Source organism: Hoplias malabaricus, chromosome 4, assembly GCF_029633855.1.
Source record: "Hoplias malabaricus isolate fHopMal1 chromosome 4, fHopMal1.hap1, whole genome shotgun sequence".
In the NCBI taxonomy this organism is placed as follows: domain Eukaryota; kingdom Metazoa; phylum Chordata; class Actinopteri; order Characiformes; family Erythrinidae; genus Hoplias; species Hoplias malabaricus.
This window is the reverse complement of record NC_089803.1, coordinates 43,635,596-43,657,464: the sequence shown is the minus strand read 5'-3', so window position 1 is coordinate 43,657,464 and position 21,869 is coordinate 43,635,596. Positions and strand designations below refer to the sequence as shown.

General features: G+C 38.3%; 1 protein-coding gene across 3 annotated transcripts in view; it reads right to left on the bottom strand.

Moving 5' to 3' along the window:
- The window catches only part of anks1b (ankyrin repeat and sterile alpha motif domain containing 1B), a 276,601-nt gene that overhangs the window by 106,033 nt on the left and 148,699 nt on the right, over positions 1-21,869 (bottom strand). For all 3 annotated transcript variants that reach the window (XM_066667270.1, XM_066667271.1, XM_066667272.1), the window contains one exon: positions 18,061-18,197. In XM_066667270.1, coding sequence (XP_066523367.1) covers positions 18,061-18,197 — 137 coding nt within the window. The remainder of the gene's footprint in view (positions 1-18,060; positions 18,198-21,869) is intronic.

Here is a 21,869-nt window from a genome sequence, read left to right as displayed (position 1 = left end):
TGTGTGTGTGTGTGTGTGTGTGTGATGTGTCTATGCTCATTTGTCTCTCAATTCTGCCACAGTAAGCAACTTACAGCAAGCTCTCATTAAGTTTTCAAACACACCTCTCAGGAACTCTAATCACTCACAATTGAAGCTGCTAATGAACCGGTTCTCTCACTCTCTAACTCTCATTCTCACCCTTGTGTGCACGGGAAACACACACATGTACACAGGCTCCATCTGTGAAGGCTGTGTTATTCCTAATGAACCTGTCACGCCTGACTTTGGCTGGATTATTAAACACAACATGCTTGTTTGTTGACATCACATGACGGCTGCCTGCGATAATGCTACTGCACATGCGCCTACACACAATCGCTCTCACACCACTCTGTGAGGAAATCTTTTCTAATTTTGCAGCGATTTACCTCAGAGTTTGTGTGCGTGTTTGCGTTGATTAGGTCGGCCCATTTCTCACAGTGTGAGCGCAGACTGAAGAATTCCCTGCTAATTTATGAATTGTAATTATGATAATTATGCTGTGAGCACAGGGACTGAGCGGCGATAAATGCCACTGGCGCGACTATTAGGTCTTCCGACGGGACCCCCTTCTCACAAAAGAGCCCTATACTGCAGATGCTAATGCGGGCAGAGCGCTGCCCAATGCATAGCTTTAAGATTTACAATTATGCCTTTCCCTTCAATGCGCCTTTTGTTTTGGGAATTCAGGCTCATTTTGTAGACAGGAGCTCACGTTAGCCTGCTCTTGGTTCTGACTTTGCCGTCTGTGTGGAGGGATTCCTGAGGGCCACAGGGCCTCATTCTAAGTCACTCCATCAGTTCATTATATGCATTAGCTTTTATATTAGCTGATTTACCACAGCTGTCACAGAGCTCTCACACACAGACACAGACATATAAACACTAGGAACAGTTCCTAGCTCCTGCAGAGACACATTCAGAGAATTAGGGAAGTGGAACAAAAGGAGCTCAGTTCGTGTTCAGCTCACTTGAATTAATCTATGCTCTCACTCAGCAGGCTGCGAACGCATGGAGATTAGCTCAAATTTAGCCATGGAGTCAAAACAAAGACTCTGTATTCCTGCACACAGGATCTGAAATGAAACACATGGAACGGCTAAAGCTAAACCACGAAACTCAACTTTTCAGAGAATGCTCAGGAACCGGACAGTTGGCTAACAGGCTTCTTGTCCCGCACTGATGTCGCACCGCTATTTCATGCATAAGAAAGCTAACAAATGACCTAGAATTGATCATAGACTTAAAATGTACAACTGCACTGCTGTCATTTCACGAGAGCCAAAGAATCAGAGTCAATGTCAGTAAGACGGGCTACTGAGAAACAGAAAGAGAAGAATAAATCAATCATTCACTTTTTGGTTGAGTGGTTAGGTTAAAGGAACACTAGGTAGTAATTTTACCTTAAAATCACAGCTTTAAAAATCATCGGGATGCTTCACTGACCTGTAATATGGAACATACATTTAAATAGTAGAACTTAAGTTCTGCCAAATGGATTTTTTTGAGTGATAGATGATAGAAGAACCAGTTTTGGTTCAATAAAGAACCATTTTAGATAATATGTTTAAATGGGTAAAGAGCCTTGAGACAGAGTGATAGATTTTTAAACCTATAAAAGGTTCTTCACACTCACAAAATCTCTTAAACAAACATGGATCCTTTGTGAAACCAAAAATGGTTCAGTGATCAGTACTAATAAGAACAATTCTCCAACTCAGCATTCAGCAAGATGTTCGTTGGGTGTTCATTGGCTGTAAGCTATATTGGTCAACATTAAAAGAAATAAACCCTAGAAATAGATCACTCTGTAATTAATCTATATAATATGAGTTTCACTTTTTGAACTGAATTACTGAAATAAATGACCTCTTTGATAATATTCTAATTTAATGAGATGTACCTGTACTCTTGACTGAAGCAGGCATTCTCTTGTTGTGGTTTCTCATTTTAGGGAATATTTTTGGTACCGCTGCCCCTATTAGATCGCAAGTTTACACTGGAATGTTTTTGCCAATGTGCCACCATGTCGTTCATTGAAAGAAGCTTCAGACAAACTCAAACCTGTCCAAGGGCCACATTTGTCCCTGGAACCAGTCTCTGGACACTTTTGTTCTACAGCAATACTAGAGAATAATACAGGAGTGTAGATAGAGGAATGTATCAGCATGATCTCAGATTAACATTACTGAGTCTGCATTTTTTTTAATGAAGTCTGCAAGAAGTGATTAGACTATATTAGAGCCCTTGCAAGTAGTCAGCATTGGGACACTGCAATGAACATGCACATAAATGTAAACCTGAGAAGTTTTTTCAAGCTTATGACTGTGGAGTGCAGACCCCCTCCATCAAACAATAGTTTAAGTACATCATATGGCCAGGTAGTCAGGTAAGGATAACGAGTGATCTCAAGATCTCAAACACCACTCCATCTCCATCAAAATAGAGCAGTGGTTCCCAAACTTTTTCTGCCGTGCCCCTCTTTTTAGATGAGAATATTTTTGACAACGAAAAACAGCCAGGGCATTTTCCTGTTTTATTTCCTTGTGATTTTATGGTTCGAAATTAGTAATAACACATTTTTGTTTAGTTTTTATTTGTTGACAAAAAGTGCAAAACATATCATCATAGTTCTCATTTTCATATGAATATATTTATTTATTTAATTTATTTAAAAAATAGGTCAAACGTTTCATTCTAATTTTTGTTAAAGGAATTAACACTGCCATGGGTATAGCCGATGTGAAAAGTAGGTAAATGTATTAATTAAATTGAATACAGATGGTGTCTGTAGATGAGACGGCAGGACTGTAGCTGGGGAGGAACTATGAAAACTTGGCCAGAAGTTCCTGGGGAGCTTTTGCTGTCCATTAAAAGTCTGGACCCCACTTTCAGATGAAGTGAGAGATAGGTGTGGAAGTGAAGAAAATAGTGAGAAGATGAAAAGATGCTTGAGTGTGAAAGTGTGTCATTGGGAACAGAAGGCAGAAATGGAAAGCTAGATAAGATGGAAGTTTCAAGTGTAGCCCTTTTCCTAAATTCAGTCATTTCCAGACTTCACTTTTCCCCAGAGTTTAAAACTTTTATATCTTGTCTTATTACTTTTGGTTTTGTGAATTCTTTATTGTATTTAAGGTGGAGAATGATCATGAGTTTTGACTAGATGACAAAAATGGGATCACTGTCCAAATGTGGACTGTTCCATGCACATCAGCTCAAGTCATTGTGCTCAATGCCAAGTGGTGTATAAAAATTTGGGATAAGTGTGAGTGACATGACCTCACTAAAGTTACTAAATCTGTCTGAATAACATCAAATCTTAACAGAAATGCTAGATGAGCAGCTGTCCACAAATTTTCAACCATATTGTTCACTGTTTACTCATATACACAGCTGGAGGCACCTAAACACTGAAAACTATATTTCCACCACACACACACACACACACACACACACACAGACACTGAATTCACTTGATTCAGTACAACAGTAATCTCCATGGAAACTGAAATAGCTGCTCGAACACAGTGAGTGTGCAGCAGCAATAACAACAACATTCCCATATATAGCAGTTCCTGTTTGAGAGAACAGTGTCTCGAAGAGGAAATGAAGCCAGTATGAGCTCAGCGAGAGAGAGTTATAGCATGAGTCAGCCAGCCATCATCTGTCAGAGTGTCCATCAAATATGATGCAGTGTGTTAGAGAGCTTATAGTAAATGCAGGAAAAGGCCAAAAGTGAAAGGAAGAAGGAAGGAATGGGAAAAAAAGAAAAGAAAGAGAAGAAAAAGGAAGGAAGAAAAAAATGTAAGGAAACAAGAGTGGAAGAAAACTAGAAAGGGAGGAAAGGATGAATGAAAAAAGGAAGAAAGTAAAAAGGGCAAGAAGGAAGGAAAAATGGGAGGAAGGAAGAGAGGAAAGAAGGAATGAAAAAGGAAGGAAAGAAGAATGAAGAAAGTAGGAAATGTAGAAAGATAAAAAAGAAAAAAGGAAGTAAGAAGTAGGAAGGAAGAATGGGGAAAAGGGGAGAAAAAGTGAATGGATAGAAGGAAGAAACGAAGGTAAAACTAAGAAGGAAGGAAAAACTAAGAAGGAAGGAAAAACAGAAGAAAGAAATAAAGAAAAAAGAAAGAAAGAAAAAATGGAAGGAATCAAGGGAGGAAGGAAGGAATGAAAAGAAGGATAGAGAGGAAGGAAGAAACAAGGAAAGGAGAAGAGGGAAGAAAGGAAAAAAGGAAGGAAGAAAAGATGAATGGATAGAAGGAAGAAAGGAAGGAAAAAAAATCTGAAATACATCCATACAAGCGTCTTTTTATTTAGGCCTGACACAATAATGAAGGTTGTAATTCTTGGCCGAGGTCAGAGAGGAGGTTGACAGGTTAATTGTAGCTATGTAATTGTACACTCATCATCACAAACAGGCTGGAGAGGTCTAACACAGGGCACGAGAGACAGGAATTATAAAGTACAGCACAAGACACAGTCAGCAACGGCAAAGCAGTATAGCCCACACCCCATAACATTAAATCCACCTCCTTTTATTTGCAGTCATTGTCCATTTGATCAGCTCCACCCACCATACAGGAGCACTTTTAGTACTACAATTACACACTGCAGTTCACCTGTTGCTCTGCATTCATTGTTTGCAACCTTTCATCCTCTTCTTCAAGGGTCAGGACCCCACAGGACCACCACAGATCAGATATGATATGGGTTGTGGATCATTCTCAGTGCTGCAGTGACACAGTATACTGATAAAATCCAGAGAAATCTCTAAACGCAAGGGATAAGGCCCAAAAGCAATACTGACCAGCTGTGATCTGCGGGCCTTGAGGTGGAACTGAATTAAAAACCTTTCTGCAGTGGAAATCACTGCATGGTCTCTGAAACTCTTCCCAAAACCACTGTCCGTGAACACAGGTCTTCACTGCATCAACAAATGCAGATTAAACTCCATCATGTAAAGATGAAACCATAAATAAACAGGATACAGGAACTGTGCCACATTCTCTGGGCCCAAGCTCTTTTAAGATGAGCTCAGGTGAAATAGTGAAGTGTCCTGTGGTCTGAGGAATCCAAATTTGAAATTCTTTTTTCAAAATCATGGATGCTATTTTGGCCTGAAGGGAACAGGGACCATCTAGCTTGTTATAAGTGCAGAGTTTAAAAACCACCATCTATGATGATAAGAGAGGGTCGTTAGTGCATATGACATGGATGACTAGCACATCTGTGAATGCACTGTTAATGCTGAATGATAAATACAGGTTTTAGAGCAACATGCTGCTATCCAGACAACATCGTTTTTCAAGTATGTCCTAGTTTCAGTGCAACAAGGCCAATCCATATTCTGCATGGATTACAACACCATGGCTTCTAAATAAAAGAGTTCAGGTGCTACACTAGTCCAGTCCAGAATGAATAAATAGATACAAAATAAATGAATAAAAATAAAAGACTCAGAGGTGTTGAGCAGCTGAAATCCTATATTAAACAAGAATGGGAAAACATTTCACTTTCAAAACTACAGCAATTGTTCTCCTCAGTTCCCAATTGTTTACAAAGTACTATTAATAGAAGAGGGGATGCAACACAGTGGTAAACATGTACCTGTCCCAGTTTTTTAGAAAGAGTTGCTGGCATAAAATTTAAAAATCAGTGAATATTTTTGGAGAAACTATAATCGTTCTCAGTTTTAAGCATTTACAATTATCTTTAAATGTGTCTTTGTTTAATTTCCAATTAAATATATGGTTTAAGTGATTTGCACATCACTGCATTTTGGTTTTAAATACATCTTACACAATGTCCAAGCTTTTTTGGGGGAAGGAGCTTTTACTAAACATGGGTGGGAAATGTAATTGATTCATTGGTTCATTTTCTGACTCTAAATAAAATTGTACCTTGTACTGGGCACAAGGAAGGAACATACACTTGACTCACACCAACACCAATGGGACAGTCAGACTGTGGGAGGAAACTGAACACCTGGAGGAAACCCATGAAGATACAGGGAGGGACGCTTCTCAAAAGACTCATTGACAAAAAGTCATAATCAAGTGTTAATAAAGGCATTTTATTTTGTGTAGCCAGAGATATTATTATGTTGCATATAAATGAATAAATAAATAAATAAATAACCTATAGTATCTTATTATTAAATAGACACAATATTAATGTCTGCACAAAGCAGCAGACAAAACAGCATTTAGGGTAGATGAGGTAAGCCACCTGCAAAGGATGAATGACAGAGAGAATGAGGGGAATCCAGGTTGCTGGTCAGCATGTGCAGGGTTCCTGCGGCGTTAGTTTGCCTCGTGCTCATAGCAGCAGCTCATTAGCATTATTAGTGGGACAGAGACTCAGAACCCATGAGGCCTGGGCTCTGAAACATGCATACGTCCGGCAGAGAGTACGTGAGTCATCAACTCTGCTACTGTTCAGTCCCCTGAGGGGCCAGGAACGCCCAGCCGTGTGTTCTCATTCATAGGCTTTTATCTCCTGTCCTTTATTTTTGTTCGTCCATTAAAACCACCACACGGAGCAATGCGGAAACTAGCTGCAGACTTCACAGGGCCAATTTGTATCAGATACTGAGGAAGTTAGAGACAAAATTATGGCCAGTCATTCACTGTAAAAAGAAAACAGTTGATCCAACTTAATTGAATTGCTTCAATTGGTAACAAGTAATTCAATTAAGTTTAACCTTAAAAAACTTAAAAAATTAAGTTGGATAAACTTAATTGAATTACTTGTTACCAATTGAAGCAATTTTCTTTTTACAGTGTTCCTCTAGCAGCTGAAGCTGAATTTATCACTCACTCAGTCACTCATGCACTCATATTTAGGAACTGCACCACAAGGCAGGGCTATTTAGTGCTTTGGTGCTTTCAAAGATTCAGAAAAGACCCACATTACTACCAGGAGCATGTATTTACACAATAATGCATGCACACACAATTACCAGTGTTACAACAACTGAAAACTCATATGACAATAGCTAAACAACACTGAGTCGACTCCAACAGCTTAAATTCCAGACTCTTGAAGAATCAAATCTTTGGGAGTCGACTCTTCTTCACAATCTCGGTTTACTTTGACTTTATTCCACTGTTCCTGCTGTGAACAGAGATGCTGTTCAGTAAGATGGCTTTAGAACCAGACTCTCAAAATAACATTTCAGAGCAAAATGTGCCCCATGCCACAGGATTGTGAGGAAGAAAAAGGGCTTTTTAAAGACAGAAATAGAGGCTCAAAAGCCGTTTTAGACCAGAATCTCCTCAAACTCCTAATGGAAAACCCTCTTTCTTCTCTAGAATCCTGTGACACTAGCAAGCAAGGCTTCTGTTAACCATGTGTAAAATGATTTCAGTGTGTGGTTCTATGGTTGTCCTGCTGAGAAAAAGAACAGATAAACAAAGATTTTTAATTTGTCCAATTAAAAACACGTATCTCGATTTTTGTCTAATTTTAGTTTACTAAAATTACTTGGAATAAAACCTCACATTCACTTCTATTGAAAGTTAAGAAGGTTTTTACCTTCTGTAAAGTTACTATTTCGGAGTATACATGTTTTTAATTGGACAGCGACATTTTTCCTGTATTATTTCCTTGGGATTTTCTGTTCACAAAAAAGAAACGAGTTGTTTCCCATGTTCCATTTTTTTCTATTTCAAAATAAATTTCTAATTGATCCTAGGTACCCAGAGTGAACAGCTATAGTTTTATTATGAATGAAAGAGCCGCATTTGTATAGGCACTAATTCCACCTACTCTCATTACCTCTAAATCTTGCTTTCATCAGTCCTGCCCCCTTTCCTATCCTGCTTTATGTATTTATTATCCACTTACAGTTGTATGTGAACCTTTGAGAGCCCTGGGTAAAGTTATATTTTATATTCATTTTCTAATGCAAAATAAATAAATAGATAAATAAATACATATATAATACAACATTAATGCTACACCTGCATGGAATTTAATCTGATGTATTTATTTGCATAATAGTATATTTATCTTTTTCTTGCTGAATTCAACAAATATATACTACAAACAAGAATAATAAACAAAAATAAAATGTGCATACTTGGCCACAAGACATTTTTTGTAATAAATAAAGCCCCTTTAGATCTTGTGGAGGCACTCATTTATTTGATTGAGTCCATTTCTGAACCTAAAGGTATTTCACTCATATTAAGCAATGAAAGGCAATAAATGCAAGTTAAACAAAACTTCCAGTTGTTGTTAGGAACATTCAAAATTCCATTAAGACCTGAACATTACGGAGAACTCTGAAAGTCCAGATGGGAAGTCTGTCACTTAATATAGATTTAATTAATTACTTTAATGGTTATTTATCTATCAGCAGATGCTACTCTGATCTCATCCTGCTCTCTCATCTTCTTTTTGCTCTGGAGAAAGTGAAGTGTCATAACATGTCTCTGATGTAGCATGTGTGGGTGTGAGTCAGTGATTCAGAGGGTTGTGTGTTTGTGTATTTGTGTTTGCAGGCTGAGGAAGGGGAAGGGCTGGGGGTTTGTGCATTAAGACTGAGACATGCTGAAGGAGATATTACGCAGAGCCACTGATTAAGAAGTGTTTAATTGGTGAAGCAATCAAAACCTCAGCAGCAGCACCTGAGCCAGTCATTTCTCTCCTATCTCACGCACACACACACACAAAATCCATGATGTAGTGTTGATGTAGTAGTACATTCCATTGTGAGAAACAAAATAACTGCAGTGTATTATAAAAAAAAATAAATGCGTGTCCAGATGGATTGTTTACAGCAGCCTCACCCTCAGTACTGGGCTTATCTTCACTAACTCCATCTTCTCTACTGTGAAATAATAAAGCAGGCCTTTTATTACAGGTCTTAGAACTAATACGTTTTCTCCACTTAAGTTTCTCTTAAGCCCTGTTCAGACAAAATAGTTTACGTGGGGAGTTATTTTACCAAAGGATGTCGGTAATGTTTAAGATGGATTCACAGTGATTAAGAAATCTTGGTGAAAATAAAAGAGATTTGAGTGGCGACTCGATTCACACCCTGTTGTCACACAGCAGATCTACTGGAGGTTTTTTTTGAGTGTCACTACTGTTTTGATAACAGCCCACCAACCAAAAATATCCAGCTCTCAACTGCCTTATTTTCTAGTCTTTCAAAATAATAATGGTAAGCACACACTCAAGAAAAATGACTAAAATTATCATTTCAGATTGGGATTAAAACAACTGAGATACCCAGGTAATAATTACTTCACGTAATTATTAATACATCACGTAAAAACTCCACGCCCATAGGTAAAACTAATCCGTCCAAATAGGGTTTTACTTTATATAAACAGGCTGCTTTTTTAAAAAAATGTGAATTCAAATCAAACTGGTTGTTTCTCTGTTTAATTTAAAGTGGTGATACATTTTACAACAATAACAACAAGTTATTGTTGATTTCCAATTAAAATCATGTATCTCCATTTTTGTGGATTTTTACTTTACTACATCATTTGAACACAGTAGCTGTCCTTCACATCGTGTGAAAATTTCATGATGAATGAACCCATACAATTTTATCTTTTTACATTTACTTCCATAGATATTAAGACGCTTTTTTCCTTCTCCTATAAAGTCACTATTTTGAGAAATACATATTTTTAATTGGACAGCGAGATTATGTAATAACCTCTATTCCAATTGGTTGCTCTGACTTGTTCATCAGGCAAAAAGCTGCCCAGCCTGAAACACTTTTTATTCCCACAGAGAGAACAAGTGGAATATGTGTTATTTGTGTGTCACTTTGTACATTCTGAACAGCACAGATGACATTGTTCTTTTCCCTGGATAGCCTTCAAATAAACTGGTAATATACATAGAATACACTGTACATTTGTAGACACTCTTTGTAAATTGTCAATTCAGCTATGATTGTAAATTTTGGAAAAGTTTTGTACAGGTTTCGGTCAACACGCTGAATGTCAAGTGTTGGTTAGAGGCATATAACCCCCCCAGGCATTGTTCTAGGAAGCAGTGCAACTGCAATTTCTAGAGTAACTGAAGTGGCATTTGTGTTCAGTACTTATGAACGATCTCAGAGCCGACTGCAATTAGATTCTCATAGCAAACGTTTCAACAAATTGTGTAATCTCTTCTCAGAAAAGTAAAAGCATCACTGCAGCAAAGTTGAGACACACTCCCTATTAATGTGCTTCAAAGTAGTGTGGATGACAAGGTGGTTATAGAGTTTCTTCTGATATGCTTTGTGATTAATATTTATTGGTTTATTCTATGCTGTTAATTAATATATGCATGGATTTGATTGACTGATTCTGAAGTTTAACCAAACAATAATGTCTCCTTCTTTATCAAGGGCTTTATACTAAAATTGCAATCGCAGGTGCTCCAGCAGTGCGTGCTGTGTGCGTGTTTTGGTACTTGAAAGGATTGTGTCTGTATCAGCAGAGAGGAACACAAGGAGTATCTCTTTACACACACACACACACACACACACACACACACACATATTACCAATGTGCAAAACACTGCCAAGCTGAGACAGAAAAACATTTTGAAAGTTATTCCCTGAAATATTTTTTATAAATTATAATGTAATATAATTCCTTCTCATTATCTTTTCGTTCTCATTTCCTAATCTGTTGTCGTGTTATATGCATTAATTTAATCCCCATTGTTTTCAATATTCTGGAACATTTTAATTCAATCACAGTCATTTTAGAATCATCCACAATTTGGGTTTTCACTCTGAGAAGGTGTGCAGAACTAGTGTATTATCATCATTATATGTGTTTATCTCCAACAGCAGAATAACTGTGTATCTTCAGCTTGTTTTAAAGCAAGCAGCAGGTGTCCAAAATTAGTGTTGTGAAGGGGTTTGAGCATAGAGAGAGAGAGAGAGAGAGTGGTGAAGAGAGGTTTGTATTGATTTCACACTCTCAGTGCAGAGATTCTCCTTCATTTATTTAATTCTACTCTCAGTGGCCATTAAGTACATTTATAAGCAAAACAACAACAACAAAACCCTACAGTTTTTATTCTTTTTGGAGATGATTACTGGTTGGCTGCTACACCGCTGATTTCAGATGTGAAGCAAGACAGGAGATTGATGTTTTCCTGTCTCTCAAAGATGAAAGCTTAAAATAGTCTTTAGCTGATGGTGACAGATGTGGTGGTCTACCAGGTCTTGCATGGTTGTTACGAGTCACATTTTATGTACATCTTTCTGTCTCTGACATTCTATTTTGAAATCCAGTTTTAAAAAAATACCTGAGTTTTTTTTCCCTTCACTTATATTGACTTGATATTTTATGCATGTCCTTTATCTGACTTGCATCTTAAAATTAAACTGGGAACAATGTGGGCGGCACTGTGGTGCAGCAGTTGGTAGTGTCGCAGTCACACAGCTCCAGGGACCCGGAGGTTGTGGGTTCAAGTCCTGCTCCAGGTGACTGTCTGTGAAGAGTTTGGTGTGTTCTCCCTGTGTCCATGTGGGTTTCCTCCAGGTGCCCGGGTTTCCTCCCATGGTCCAAAATCACATGTTGGTAGGTGTGAGTGAACGTGTGTATGTGTCACCCTGTGAAAGACTGGTGCCCCCTCCAGGGTGTGTTGTCGTCTTGCTCCTAGTGATTCCGGGTAGGCTCCGGACCCACTGTGACCCTGAACTGGATAAGTGGTTACAGACAATGAATGAATGAATGGATAAAACATTGCCTTATGAGTCTGTGTTTATAGCACATATTTACACTGAACTGTCATTGTCCGCTTCATCAGCTCCGCTGACAAACAGGAGCACTTTGTAGTTCTACAATTACAGGTTGTAGTCCACCTGATCCTCTGCATACTTTATGTATGTATGTAATGGTCAGGACCCCCACAGGACCACCACGCAGCAAGTATGATTTGGGAGGTGGATCAATCTCAGCGCTGGAGTGGCACAGCTGGTACGAGTGGTTCAGTCACAGCAGAATACTTTCTGTATTATATCATAACTGACAATGACACAAAGTGTTTGTACGTATGTTTCCTTATGGGTTCCTAACCATATGTGAGTGAGTGAATGATTATTTGTCTATTAATTTGAGTTATAATACTTTGAGAAATAAGTATAAATGTATTAACTTTTGTTAATCAGTTTATTTCAATAAAATGTCTTTATGAAACAAAACACAAAAGACGTCTTAGAAACACTATTGGATTTGGGTTTTACTGCTCCTGGAGCTCCCCCTAGTGTAAGAAAATGTACAGCAGTTTACAGCATCAATGGAGAGGGGTAGGGAGATGAGTAGTTATCTGCCCTCTTCCAAAAGTTACATAGTGCAGTTTTTGCAGTGCTGAGCCCACAGTATCAATGGCAGAGGCTCTATTCTCCCTATTACAGGTCAGTAAACCATCACAGTGATTTTGAAGCTGTATTTCTAAGGTAAAAATATTATTTAGGATTCCTTTAAATGTACCTGTCATATTTCACATTAGAAAATTGTGTTAGTTGCACTAACCATTGCACCACTGTAGCCACCTCTAAGCTCCTTGCACCTCTCTGCTGGCAGTTTTTTTCCCACTCATCGTTAGTTCAATCTCTTTAATCTTTCTACCAACAGCAGATTTCAGATCCTTTCAAAGTTTTAAACTAGATACTGGCCAGTTCAGGTCATTCATGCTGAAGTCTTGCTTGACTGTAGCTTTTTGACACTGGGTAAGACAGTTTGTACTAAAATGCTATGGCAATTACTTGATTTCATGAGTCATTTAATAGGTTCACAACCTCCCCAGCCAAAAGCAGAAAAGCAGCCCATAACCTTAGGGAACCCTGACTATATTTCTTCCTTTCTTTTCACATATACAGAAGTCATTGGCCTGCTTTGCCCAAGGGCTCTATTTTTGGTTTCATCAGTACACAGAACATTTTCTCAGAAGTACTGTGATGTTTTTTTTTTATAGGTATATGAAGAACTTCATTGCTTAGTGTGTAACACATGGTACAGGTTAAATCTAGTACTCCAGATGTCTGATGGTCAGCTTTTAAAGGGACATCTCCCCTTTTCTAAACAATCCTGCTCAAAACGACCGTTCTCACTGGGGAAACTCAGAAAAGGAGGTTGGACAATTCTGACATTCTTGCCATTTATGTCAGATGCAGCATAAAATCAGGACAAATCATTAAGTCCTATGGTTGCTCACTTTATTTCATAGTTTGTTAGTTTATGGGACAAATGAATGAAATCACAAATGAATGTGTACGTGCTCTACAAATTTGATTGCTTTATAATATGTCGCCTTTATGGTCTTGCTTTAAGGTTTTTCAACAGTTGCCTCCTGCTTCAGCAGAATTAACACTGTCCAATGTCCTGAAGGGTTCTTTACAGTTTCATGGGTACCTGATATCCTTGTACCCTTCTGACTGTTTATACTTGGTAATGATGATTATCTTTGTGCCTGTCTCAGATAGCTTTATTGTCTTTGCGATTGTCAAAGACAAACAGGGATGTACAATGACAGCTTTAAGTCCAGTTAACTTAACTGAACTGTTTGTAAGATGCCAATAAATGTGTCTTAGATTTTCAGTTGTTGTACTACTACCACACATTTCCCTTTTTAAATGTTACTGATTAAAGCAACATTAGGTAGTATTTCTACCTTAAAATTACAGCTTCAGAATCACTGTGTTGCTTCACTGACCTGTAATAGGGAGAACAGAGCCTCTGCTGTTGCCAATCCTGGTTCAGCACTGCAGAAACTGCACTATGTAACTTTTTTGGAGCCCATAGATTTTACCTGGCCTCTTTATTACAGGAGATATTGTGCATCGTATTTCAACTAACAAGGGTGCCAATAAAGATGACTAAAACAGTATGTTGCACTGTTCCTACATTAACATGCAAAACATCAGCTGGGCATTTTTGCACTGACTACTATCCTCCATATGGTTATAATTAGACACATTTAATTGAAGTGAAAACCTCTGATGGGTAGTGGTGTTCTGTTGAAATACTAATTTAAGAACAGGAGTCACAAATCATAAGGGTATGTAATGAGTTTATCCTTAAAATGATATGACTCCATTTGCTTTTTTGAGTGATCGTATCTCTAGTGATTCCGTTTATTTCGGCTCATTTTCAGACTGATCTGAACAACTAAAGATTCCTCAAGGAGATCCGTTAATGAAATCTGAGCAGCTACTTCAAAACAAACCATTAGATCTTGAAGTGTAAGCCGTGTGTTTTGGAGCTGAATGCCCTAATGACATGCGATCGGTCAGTCCACACACACTCGTGTCAATGAATGAGGCCTTACTTTATCAGTTTGTCTCAAACTGAGTCTCCCCTGGAGCCCTTCACTGGAGCCTAATGGAGCATGAGTACAAAGCTTTAAATCCACCAAATATATCTGCTCCTAAATTGTTGGAGCAGCAGTTTTCCAGTGTGGGACCTCTGGGTGTTTTCATAACAACAGTTATGACACTTAACATTTATTTGGGAACAGAATGTGCCCAGATGCTCAATGAGGAAAACAAATGATTTCACCATGGCTAGTATCCAGCAAAATTAAATATGTAATCGTGTAGAAAAAGTCACTTACACTGCTGAACTGGACAATTTAATAACTGTTTGGTAAAAGGCAGTATATTGTCACTGCTGAAACAGAACCTAGTATCTGGCAAGAGAAAAAAAATCACGCTTTTCAACAGAAGTTATGGAACACATTCTCCCAAGAGAGAAATTTTTAACATGAGCAGCTGATACTCCAGAATAATAATAATAATAATAATAATAATAATAATAATAATAATAATAATTAGATGCAAGGTTTAGTTTTGAGTGAGGAAATAAAGAATGGCGGTGTAAAAAACTGTATCCAGTAATGTGCTCTACAACACAAAATGTGCTCTACAGCACCAAGACCCAGTCCACCCTAGCAACACTTGCCCAACTGCAGCTTCACGCTATAGATGAGAGGTCTTCAAATCCAGACATTTGATCCAGGTTCCAGGCTAAGATTTTACAATGGCTGACTGGTATGACACTACACCTGGCCAATCAGGTGCATTACCAGTTTCAGCTGTAGTGTCATACCAGGCGGCCATTTTAAAACCCCGTTCGTATACCTGGATCCAAGGTCTGTAGTTTAGAACTCTGCTATAGATAGTACAGCTAAAGCCCGCAACAACTCCACCACTTATACATTCACCATCAGACAACATGCCTCTACTCTATATTGTAGCTATAGCTCCAACCACAACAATCACCTACTGATTCACTGGCTCCTCCTCTTAAACATACAGCATTAGAGGCATATGTCTTACTATTTCAGTTTTCTATTACGTCTATGGCATTTTAACTTACAGAATACATTTTCTTTTTCAATTAATCTTATACCGTATGTTTGGGGTTATTTTCTTTTTTTTATTATAAATGACCCTCTACTTTTTCTCATTTTACTTCTTTAGAGATTGTAAGGAATTCTGGAAAATTTACTTGTAACATTGAACTTACTGTGAATTGTTAAATATGGATGTGAGCTTCCAGAATTCACAGCAAAAAAATACAAAAACATACTGTAATTTAAGAAAATACTTTGTTACTGAAAAATGGTATATGACACCATATGACAACATACTTGTGTTTGAAATGATTTTTTTTTCATAATTAGTTTAGCTGATTTGTTAAAATTAAAACTCATTACGAACCCAGATCTCTGAAACACTTCTGGACAGTTTGGGGACCTGTTCTGAATAATATGAAAGGGACCTAGTTTGATACCAGTACTGGTCTGATATTGTATCTCATTTTAGTATACTACTTTGGTGTTCAGGGCGGCACGGTGGCGCAGCAGGTAGTGTCGCAGTCACACAGCTCCAGGAACCGGAGGTTGTGGGTTCGATTCCCGCTCCGGGTGACTGTCTGTGAGGAGTTGGTGTGTTGTCCGCGTGGGTTTCCTCCGGGTGCTCCGGTTTCCTCCCACAGTCCAAAAACACACGTTGCAGGTGGATTGGCGACTCTAAAGTGTCCGTAGGTGTGAGTGAATGTGTGTGTCTGTGTTTCCCTGTGAAGGACTGGCGTCCCCTCCAGGGTGTATTCCAGCCTTGCGCCCGATGATTCCAGGTAGGCTCTGGACCCCCCGTGACCCTAAATTGGATAAGCGGTTACAGATAATGGATGGATGGACTTTGGTGTTCATTTCTGTATAACATATATATATTCGACTGCGTTATGTAGAGTATGTTTTGTTGTTTGGTAGATGCTTGTCAGTTTGTTTATATTATAGTATATATATAGGGTATAGTACATATGCTTAATTTGAAAATATGAAAATAATATATTATATGAATGTACAGCCTTTTAAAAGGAATTACCATCCTATTTTCTAATCTGAGTTTAACCTGTCCATTCAGAATGGCTGTAATCCATTATATAATTACTACATAATCACTTTTAAATACTACAGTTAAATGTCTGTAATGACTATTGATGTCTTATGGTTGTTAGTTCTGTTAATTAGGATTTAATGTGTGAAGGCTGCTAAGTTTGAAACGGTTACTAACTGACATTAGTTCCAGTTTTAATGATAAGTTTGGCTTATGAGATAAGCATTAAGTACTACAGCATTAAAGAGTCTCACAGCTTTAAATCTCACTACTTTATTCTCTCTCTCTGTCTCTCTCTCTCTCACACACACACACACCAAAACCACGTGTACTGTTACGTTGTATTACCACCCATGTGAGGGTTGATAAAACACACAGCGGCATGTGGGAACCCCCACCATGCAGTGTGTCTGAGATTCAGGGGGAGGTCCAGCCCCAGAAAAATAGACACACAAAAGAAATAAAAAGATGGCAAGCAGCTCTCTGATAGAACCCAGCAAACAGCACACGAGAGAGAGAGAGAGGGAGGAAAAGGAAGGATCTCTCCAATCACTCACAGCCAGACTACACACAATAACACACCACATACAGAGAGCGAGAGAGAGAGGAGGAGAGAAGAAGAGAGAGAGCGTGCAGGAGAGAGAGAGAGAGAGAGAGAGAGAGAGAGAGAGAATACAGCTTGAGAATGTTCTCTTGGACTCAAACCCAAACCAAGCCTGAGAAAATGCTGGTCAAATCAAGCTAAATGACTCTACTTAAACAAGTTTTGATTCCAAAACTGACCCAAAGTCACCCAGTGTCACACTTAATCTTCTGTAACTGCTTTATCCAGATCAGGGTCACAGAATCACTGGGCGCAAGGAAAGAACACACCCTGGATGGGGTGCCAGTCCATCACAGGGCACCGCACATTCACTCAGTCTCTCTCTCTCTCTCTCTCTCACACACACACACCTGTGGACCATTTCCCAAAGCCAATCACCTACCAGCATGTGTTTTTAGAATGTGGGAGGAAAGACATGGGGAGAACTCTTAACAGACTGTGACCTGAGGCTGGGACTTGAACCTGAAGGCGTGTGAAAATGACACCATGCCAGGCAAGTGCCAAACTAAACCTGGTAATACTCTAGTAGTTTTCATGTACTCTAATTTATAGCATCACTGTATCTTAGATAATGAAAATATAAACAACTATGAAATAATATGTGGCTAGAAAATAAGCAGCAATCTAAATTTAAGCTTAAACCCTGTTTGAACAAATTTAATAATCAAAATGTTCAAACATTTATTGAATAAGTTCCAAGAATTAAGGAGAAGTATAGGGTCAGGTTGTGACAGGCTGATAAACCCAATCCAAGCCCCACAGTTATTTGCTTTAATTAACTTGATGATAGTGTATTAACTATTTATGCCTTTTTTACATTTAACACACAGGGTGGTATATGAGTGCAGGGAACAACAGGGAATAACAAGAATTGTGTGTGTGTGTGTGTGTGTGCTTTAAAATGTATATGTGTGCACATTTTAAAGAATGCTCAGAAGATTACACCCTGACACTGTTCCATCTCAAATAGCCCTATTAACCTTGAGAAGGGAATAAAAGCATAATGGATGCACAGGAGTGTGAGTGCAGTTGATTTTGTGTGTGTGTGTGTGTGTGTGTGTACCTGGGGGCGGATGACTCTCTCAATGTTCTTCAGAGCGGTATCAGGGGAAGGAGGGGAGCAGTCCGGAGTCAGACCTGTGTAGTCATCACCATGGTTACGCTGGTCCGCATCACTGACCGGCACATTGGAAGAGTGGCCTAGAGAGAGAGAGAGAGAGAGAGAGATTATTAAAGGCTATTAAATCTTAAACATCCTCTTGGGGATTCAATGTATCTGCATTAAGGGCTGTGGTTAGAATCAGTCTAAAGCTTAAGGCAATGGATGGACTATGTCTTTTCTTCACCCATAAAGCATGGGTCACTACATACGTTAGATACTGCTTTGTTTACAGTTCATATAGTAATAGATATGTACTTGAACCTGTGGTCAGAGCTTAGTCACAGTCACACACACTGGACACTGGGTGATTCCTTGGCAGAGCTGAAGTGCTTGCCGTGATTTCCCCAGAGTGTGATTACACACACAGAACCAGGGAGGGTGAAGAGGAAAAATAGAAGCGTGACGGAGGACCAAATGAGATGAAGAGAGGGCGGCATTGGACTCCTGCAACATCATATTACACAAGCAAACTACCTCATCAATCTCATACACCACTCTAATTTAATGTGCCAAAGCTCCTTTACATGTCTGAGATGGAGCAGTCTATACAACTTTTCATGAAGCTTATCATTAAGTGGTTCAGGGAATGCTGATTTTGTTGAATAAAATAAAGGGCTCACAGGTTCAACACAGATGACGAACAGGCTACCTGCCACTTTCCAGAACCCAACCTATCAGCTACTGTTCCGTATCAAAAAATATAAAAAAAAAAAAATAAAAAAAAAAAAAAACGAGACTCCAGAGAATTCTTATTAAAATGTCTGTGAAGAAAAACGTTACTCTTAAAAAAGCAGTTTTATAGAAGAATTAAAAATGAAAACCTTAATTTTCAGTGGATGTCAATGTATAAAAATGATTCCAAGTAATTCTGGAGCATTCCCATTGGTCCATTCATCACAAAATTTTCACACAATGTAAAGGACTGCTGCTGGGTTAAACGAAAACAAAAGGACAAACATGCAGATACATGTTTTTATATTGGATAGTAACGATACGTTAAAAGATGTAGATGAATGTAGTGCTCCCAATAAAGCATAAAAACAGGTGAATTCACAAAGCCAGTGTTTTTTTTACATCACAAAATAAAGAACCAATCCTGTCAACTTCAGGGGCGGGGCTTTCCATGGGTGTGTTTATTATACAATAATTTAAAATACATGTGCTGCTGCCAAGTTATTACAAGACAATGGCCAAGAGACCCATATATACATAAACAATGGTAACATAAAAAAAAGGCTTATTTGTAGCTGCCCCACAGCCTCCCATTATATTTAATGCAGTTTGTACAAAGTCTGTGTTCCCAAATAGGTAGTGGAGAGTAAATGCACTTAAACCTTGTGTATATATAAATATATAGGCATATGGGCGGCACAGTGGCGCAGCAGGTAGTGTCGCAGTCACACAGGAGGTTGTGGGTTCGATTCCCGCTCCGGGTGACTGTCTGTGAGGAGTTGGTGTGTTCTCCCTGTGTCCACGTGGGTTTCCTCCGGGTGCTCCGGTTTCCTCCCACAGTCCAAAAACACACGTTGGTAGGTGGATTGGCGACTCAAAAAGTGTCCGTAGGTGTGAGTGAATGTGTGTCTGTGTTGCCCTGTGAAGGACTTGCGCCCCCTCCAGGGTGTATTCCTGCCTTGTGCCCAATGATTCCAGGTAGGCTCTGGACCCACCATGACCCTGAATTGGATAAGCGGTTACAGATAATGAATGAATGAATATAGGCATATTTGCATGAGACTTGTGTTAATCTCCTCTATATGTGTTTTGCAGATTTAAGATATATTATACTGTGTGTAAATCATACTTGACCCATAGAATTGTGTGCATTTTTTTTAAAGCAAGTGCTTGCTGTTAACAGAGAATGTCTACATATAGGTGTAAATCTCAGGACTCAAGAGAAGTCCAAATGAGAAATCTGGCAACCTGAGGTGTTAGTTTCAATATTAAGAGCACAAGCAGCGAGAGTCTGAAAATGGAGATATTTTTCAGCATTTCTACTGACTCTGCTTTTTTGATCAAAGCGGCTTCTCTAAGTCGCCAGCTCTGTAAACAGTCCATCGACTGGTGCTCATCTTAGCATTTAAAGAAGTTGTAGTGATTCTTATGCGTCCAGATTTTTATATATATTTTTTATATATAACAACACTCTCCAATATACAGACCTACAAATAGGGAAAAAAAACAACACAGAAAATATTGAGCTAAATAGTATCTCCATGTACCATCAGTTTGATGGTGGGTGGGTGCAAGAACATTCAAATCTACTAGTGCTGTTGTGCTGTATTATTTTCAAAATATCTTATGCATATCTATACCCTATATTAAACATTTCTTTATATATTATTTTTCAAGGTGTGCAACTGTGAATATTTTTATATTCACCAAATAATAATTTGCTCATTTTTATATAGTAATGAGAATAGTTTTAACTTCATACCAATACAGTGGTAGACTCCTAACTTTGTCTGTGATCGTCGTGAAGCTCACAGGAAATAACAGCTTTCAGAGATAAGCTTGGTTTGTGTGTTTGATTCTCAAACATTTTAAGACGTATGTCTAGATGCACACTAATGTTTAGAGTTTATACACTTTATTTACAACAGGTGCACTGTAAATTTGCTGAACTCACAAATAAGAGAATGTCTACAAACATTTGGGTATACAGTGTACTGTCAAGTAGAATGCTGATTGAGCATCCAGACCTAATGCAGTTGGAATTAATATATGATTTCTAAATATGATGCTTAGAATACACACACACACACACACACACACACACACACACACACACACATCTAATACAGAATATTAGCCTGTTTGGCAAAATGCTCATTTGCTGTGAGTGAAGCATTTGTCAGCTTCTCTTCAAAGCATAACTGTTAGAATGAGATAAGAGAGAACTTTGTCTGTTTCACACACTCCCCAAGCATCTACATTCAGCACACACACTCGGAGATGGAGAGGGATAATGTGATAATGAAAAAAAACACACAAAACAGCCCTAAACTGCCCTGCCTGATATAGACATGCAGAGAATGGAATTGCAGGAGGTGATTCCTATGGTGTTAATACACACAGAAAGTAAACAGAAATACACACACACACACACACACAAAAACAAGCAAAGGTTTGAACACTGGGAGTAGACTGATTTAACCAACAAACCAACAACAGAGCAATTTCATAATTTACATATAGTGTTTCATGTGTCCAGAATATTAATTGGAAATATAAACACTTATAACAGACCAATTAAAACTGTACACCGGACAGTGCTGACCAAATCATCTAGCTTAAAATAAATGTACTGTAAATAATAACAGTATAAATTCATGTACAGTAAATAACCTGTAATCCATCCAATAGTGTAAAAAAACTTCCACAAAATATCTCCTGGTGTCATGTTTATGAGATTTAGTATACATAGGACATAAAAAAAATTAACAAGAAATTTCAAACTGTTGATATATATGTACACACACACACACACACAAAACTCAAAGGTATGTACAAACCGGATTCCAAAAACGTTGGGACACTAAACAAATTGTGAATAAAAACTGAATGCAATGATGTGGAGATGGCAAATGTCAATATTTTCGTAATAGAACATAGATGACAAATCAAAAGTTTAATCTGAGTAAATGTAACATTTTAAAGGAAAAATATGTTGATTCAAAATTTCACAGTGTCAACAAATCCCAAAAAAGGTG